This window comes from Odocoileus virginianus, chromosome 9, assembly GCF_023699985.2.
Source record: "Odocoileus virginianus isolate 20LAN1187 ecotype Illinois chromosome 9, Ovbor_1.2, whole genome shotgun sequence".
In the NCBI taxonomy this organism is placed as follows: domain Eukaryota; kingdom Metazoa; phylum Chordata; class Mammalia; order Artiodactyla; family Cervidae; genus Odocoileus; species Odocoileus virginianus.
Window position 1 is genome coordinate 50,990,576 of NC_069682.1, and position 5,474 is coordinate 50,996,049.

The 5,474-nt window shown below is 65.7% G+C and overlaps 1 protein-coding gene across 1 annotated transcript; it reads left to right on the plus strand.

The window, feature by feature from the left end:
- The first annotated feature begins 884 nt into the window (after window positions 1-884).
- HRH3 (histamine receptor H3) lies at window positions 885-5,474 on the plus strand. The gene is made up of 3 exons (XM_020901106.2): window positions 885-1,228; window positions 2,265-2,431; window positions 3,424-5,474. The coding sequence occupies exons 1-3, from the start codon at window positions 973-975 to the stop codon at window positions 4,351-4,353; spliced, it is 1,353 nt and encodes a 450-aa protein (XP_020756765.2). The 5' UTR covers window positions 885-972; the 3' UTR covers window positions 4,354-5,474.

Below are 5,474 nucleotides of genomic sequence, written 5' to 3' on the forward strand. Positions count from 1 at the left end.
CAGGATGGGCACGCTCCCTTCCCGGCTGGGTTCGCTGGTTCCCCATCTTCCCTTATGTAACTCCACATCTGTCTGCGCCTTGCAGGTCATCCTGGACCCTGCCCTGGGTCCTGCCCAAGGGAGAGTGAGACCCAGAGTCCCACGCATATGGGGGTTGGAGCGAACCCCTGACCAGGGCACCGGCTCTCAAGACCCCTCCCATCTTTTCTCCTTGGGAGATTCCTTTCTCCGAATCCTGCTTACTCGAAGGGTGAAACGAGGAGGGGGTCCCGTGGGGGCAAGTTCCCCTGAGCGCGGATGTAGGAGTTTCCCCTCACCCCAACTCCGGACTCCCTCAGGCGCCCCAGATCCCGATGAGAGCCAGCCAGGGGTCACTGGGACGGAGGGCACGGGGCATGTCAAGTGGCCCAGAGACTGGCTCCTGTGTGCGCGGGCGGCTGACCGCAGGCGAGCCCCCAACTCGGGCGTCCGCCGTGCCAGGCTCTTCGCCAGCCGGCGTGCGCACTTGGGCTGGGGCTCCGGCGGCCCGGCGGGCACGCGGCGCTGTCCGTGGTGCTGCCGGCGCCGGGCGGGGCGGGGGCGGGGCGAGGGCGGCAGCCAATGGCGGGGGCGCTGAGCGGGGCGCGGGGGGCCGCAGGCTGGGCGCGGGGCTCACTCCGCTGCGCGCGGCACTCCGGGCGCACGGACGCTCAGGCAGCGGCTCGGGCTCCAGCTCCGCCCCGGGTCCGCTCAGGCTGCAGCGGTCGTGCCGCTGGTCCAGTTCGGCTCAGATTCCGGGCCGGGCCCCCTGGGCGCGGCCCGCCCCGGCCCCCGTCTCGGCGCCCGCGGACCATGCGCCGGGCATCCAACGGGGAACCCGGCCGGGCCGAGAGCCCGCAAAGACCAGGCTCCCGGACTGGGGCCCCTCCTGGCCGCCCGGCCGGCGGTCCGCACCCTGCCCCGCGCTCCGGCGCTGCGTGAGCCGGCGGGGCCATGGAGCGCTCACCGCCCGACGGGCCACTGAACGCGTCGGGGGCGCTGGCGGGCGAGGCGGCGGCGGCGGCGGCGGGCGGGGCGCGCGGCTTCTCCGCCGCCTGGACCGCGGTGCTGGCGGCGCTCATGGCGCTGCTCATCGTGGCCACGGTGCTGGGCAACGCGCTGGTCATGCTCGCCTTCGTGGCGGATTCGAGCCTCCGCACGCAAAACAACTTCTTTCTGCTCAACCTCGCCATCTCCGACTTCCTCGTGGGTAAAGCCCCCAGCCCCCTCCCGAGTCAGGGGCGCCCAGCTGGGTCGGGTCAGCGGGGGCTGGAACGTGGACCTAGGGTGCTTTTCCTCGGGGACACACCCCGCTAGGGAGCCAGGCCTGAGTAGGGGGTGTCCAGGACTTTGGGGAGGTGGGCACCGGAGAAGTTCCTTGCCTCTCGGGCCGCGGGACTCGGGCTGGGGAAGGACGTCCCCGGGGAAGGGGTCCGAGCAAGCGGGCGCTCAGCAAGGCGCAAGGCGCTGCGGCCACGGTGCAGCACGGGCTCCTGCGCCGTAGCCAAACAAAGGCTGCAGCGGACTCAGGACGCGGGGAGGGTGCTGGGGGGAGGCTGGGGGGAGGGGACGTGGAAGGGAGATTTTTAGAGCCGTGTTGGGGGAGGAGGCCGCGGGGAAGGGGGGGTTGGGGACATGCTCTGAAGCGCGCGCTCTCACGTGTCCGTGCGCTGCTGCCGGCTGGGGGGGCGGGGCGCAAGGAGGGGGCCGGAGCGCCAGACACCTGTTGGGGCTGAGAGGAGCGTCTGCCAGCTGCTCAGAGCAGGGTTTGGCGGTGGGAGCCGCCCGCGTGGCAGCAGTCAAGTGCCCTTTGAGTCCGGAGAAATGTTTTCTCGGCTTCTGAGCCGATGAGGAGGAGCTACCCAAAGGCCAGGATAGGAGCTGGGGGTGCAGCGGGCCGGAGAGGAAAGAAATTCTCCTTCCTTCCTTCAGGCACTGGAAGGACTAACGAAAGGCCAGGAATGACGCTTTGGGTCTCCTTGTGCCCAGTGGGCCCTACCGCTGGAGCTTTATCCTGCTTCCAAGTCCAAGAACACAGTGGGGCTGGGGGTGGGGCAAGGGTTGGAGGCCAGGTGCAGGGCTCAGAGCATGTCTGCAGGGCTCAGAGCATGCCTAGGAAGGAGGCGGAGGGGGGATTGCTGGTCCCAGAAAGGGGCCCATTATGTGACCCCAGGTCCTGCTTATCTCCCAGCTGTGGGGGGTCTGACCCCAGGGCTCTGCCCACCCATGGCCCTCCTCTCCCACAGGGGCATTCTGCATCCCACTCTATGTGCCCTACGTGCTGACCGGTCGCTGGCCCTTCGGCCGGGGCCTCTGCAAGCTGTGGTTGGTGGTGGACTACCTGCTCTGCACCTCCTCTGTCTTCAATATCGTGCTCATCAGCTATGACCGCTTCCTGTCGGTCACCCGAGCCGTGAGTCTGGGATGTGGGTGCCCATGTTCGCTCCCAGGGGGCAGGGTGGCCAGAGGCGGCCAGGAGACACATCAGTCAGGGGGTATGGCCACTTCTGAATGGGCGGTGCTGGGTGGGCTTGGGGTCCGCTCACCTCAGGCATTCTGTAACCACCTGCCTGCTCATTAGCCATCTGCTGCCAGTAGGACTGGTCTGGGTTTGGGCAGAAGGGGCCACCTGAAAGAGGGGATCACTCCAGCCTCCACCGTGGAGCAGGTCCAAAGTCCCTGGAACTAAGGGACTATCTGGGGCCAAGGGCCCCAGGTGGAACCTCCCCGCGGGGGTGTGTGCCTCACAAAGACAGGCTCCACGATCTGCCCTGGGTGTGGGTGGCCACACTTAGGGACGCTGGACTGCCTACACTTCCCGTGTTGGAGTCACGCAGGCACAGGGCTGGTAGCAGCACTGCAGCAGAGGTCAGTCTGGTGCTGTCTCCTCTGACGACTCTACCAGGCTCCCTCTGCTGGGGCTGTGTGTGTCCTGGTCTAGGGAGGCAGTGGGTCAGGGTGCAGAGAGCGTGGGTTTGGAGCCAGCTCTGCCCGTGGAGCCGCTCCACCTGTGGTCTTCCCTGCCTGACCTGAACCATCAAGAATGTGGGAACCAGGGTGGAGCAGGTGTGAAGATTAAATGAGATGATATCAAAGGTGCCGAGCACAGAGCAGGGCACACGATGGGTCCTCAAAGGACTGGACAGTGACGTGACTCCTGGGGAGTGCACAGCTGGCGGGGGATGGCTGACAGGCAGCCTGGCACAAAATTAGGATTCTGAGGGGCGGTTCCGAGCCCATGGGAGAGTCACAGGCCTCAGCCTACCTGGGGTTCATGGAGGAGAAGGGAAGGCATCTTTGCTGAGGGGCCCCTGCACAGAGGCCTGGAGGCTGCCCGGAGCTCTGGGCGGCACTGTGCCCTGGACTCAGTCCCCTTGCCTCCTGACCCAGAGTGTCCCACCGCAGGTCTCTTACCGGGCCCAGCAGGGTGACACGCGGCGGGCGGTGCAGAAGATGGTGCTGGTGTGGGTGCTGGCCTTCCTGCTCTATGGACCTGCCATTCTCAGTTGGGAGTACCTGTCTGGTGGCAGCTCCATCCCCGAGGGCCACTGCTATGCCGAGTTCTTCTACAATTGGTACTTCCTCATCACGGCCTCCACCCTCGAGTTCTTCACCCCTTTCCTCAGCGTCACCTTCTTCAACCTCAGCATCTACCTGAACATCCAGAGGCGCACCCGTGTCCGGCTGGATGGAGTGCGCGAGGCGGCCACCACCGAGCTTCCGCCCGAGGCCCAGCCCTCTCCACCGCCTGCCGCACCCAGCTGCTGGGGATGCTGGCAGAAAGGGTGCGGGGAGGCCGTGCCGCTGCACAGGTATGGGGTGGGTGTCAGCGAGGTGACCCCGGGCCCTGAGGCCGGGGAGGTGGCCCTTGGGGGTGGTAGCGGTGGGGGTGCTGCGGCCTCGCCCACCTCCAGCTCCGGCAGCTCCTCAAGGGGCACTGAGAGGCCTCGCTCACTCAAGCGTGGCTCCAAGCCATCCGCATCCTCGGCGTCCCTGGAGAAGCGCATGAAGATGGTATCCCAGAGCATCACCCAGCGCTTCCGGCTCTCACGGGACAAGAAGGTGGCCAAGTCGCTGGCCGTCATCGTGAGCATCTTTGGGCTCTGCTGGGCCCCCTACACACTCCTGATGATCATTCGGGCCGCCTGCCACGGCCACTGCATCCCCGACTACTGGTACGAGACATCCTTCTGGCTGCTGTGGGCCAACTCGGCCGTCAACCCCGTCCTCTACCCGCTGTGCCACTATAGCTTCCGCCGGGCCTTCACCAAGCTGCTCTGCCCTCAGAAGCTCAAGATCCAGCCCCACAGCTCCCTGGAGCACTGCTGGAAGTGAGCTGGCCTTCCATGGCACCTGGGATGCTTGAGGCCACTGCCACGCCCTCGAGGCCCTGGGTTCCTAGGCAGCTGGGCCTTCACATCCACCTGGCCGCCCTGCAGGCATGTGCTCTGCCTTGTCTCTGGCCCACCCTAAATGCCATGGCAGCCTCTCAGACCATCCACTGACAGTGGAGGCAGCTTGGTGGGCGACTGACTAGAAGGGCCCCTGCTGCGTGAGCCAGAATGATGCCACCCAAGTCCTGCTGTAGCCCAGGAGGGACAACCCAGGGCTCCAGTCACTCTGTCCACCCCCACGGACAGTGTGATGGCTGGTCATGTCCTTGCTTCTCACAGTTAATGCTCAGTGTTCTTCCCAAAGCAAGTGCTTGGCGTGTGCTCCAGGCCTCTGGGGCCAGCGCTCGGCCCCTGCACGCACACACACCTGCACATGCCTGCACACCTGCCCTGTTCCAGACAAGCCCTGGCTGCTGGCTTTGCTGCTGTCCATCCCCTGCTTGAGGCCGGACCCGGTCCTTCATCCCTCCTCCCTCCAACTTTATCTGCTCCCAAAGTGCCGGGCGCTCCCCAGGAACCTTGCTCACAGCAGGTCTCTGCGTCTCCATTCTGGGTGTTTCAGGAAGACGGAGAAGAAGAAAACACGTCCATGAACTCGATGTTCCCTAGATGTTTAATCAAAAGAGACAAAATTGCTGAGGCGCTCGGGGCTGGATTGGCAGGTGTGGGCTCCCACGCCCTCCTTCCTTGTGTGCCGCTTCTGGCTGAGCCGAGCCAGCTGCTCTGCCCACCCCGCCCCCAGCTCAGGTACTGGGCCCCGACTGGAGGCTCTGAGGGTGGCCAGAGCCCCGGATGCCCGATTGTCCAGAAGGCTGCCCCTCCCGCCCCATCTGCTCAACCGGAGTTTCCTGGTTGGGGAGAGGGAAACAGCCGAGCCCTGAGAGTCCTCTCAGGGCAGTCAGAGGAGCCCAGGGGCCAGGGGCCAAGCCCAGCAGAGGGGCCGCTTCGCCACATCCGTGCACTGGCTGGCGCGCTGCATGCTTTGCTCCCCACACACCTGCCGTGTTGCCCCTGCAGACCCTGAAGTCCACACAGTAAAGTGTATTTTTTTATTGGTGCTGA

Excerpts from the sequence above, each read along its gene's own strand:
- HRH3 (XM_020901106.2), top strand. The coding sequence starts at position 973 with ATGGAGCGCTCACCGCCCGACGGGCCACTGAACGCGTCGGGGGCGCTG. Across the intron at positions 1,229-2,264 it reads CATCTCCGACTTCCTCGTGG|GGGCATTCTGCATCCCACTC; the intron begins GTAAAGCCCCCA and ends CCTCTCCCACAG. Across the intron at positions 2,432-3,423 it reads TCCTGTCGGTCACCCGAGCC|GTCTCTTACCGGGCCCAGCA; the intron begins GTGAGTCTGGGA and ends GTCCCACCGCAG.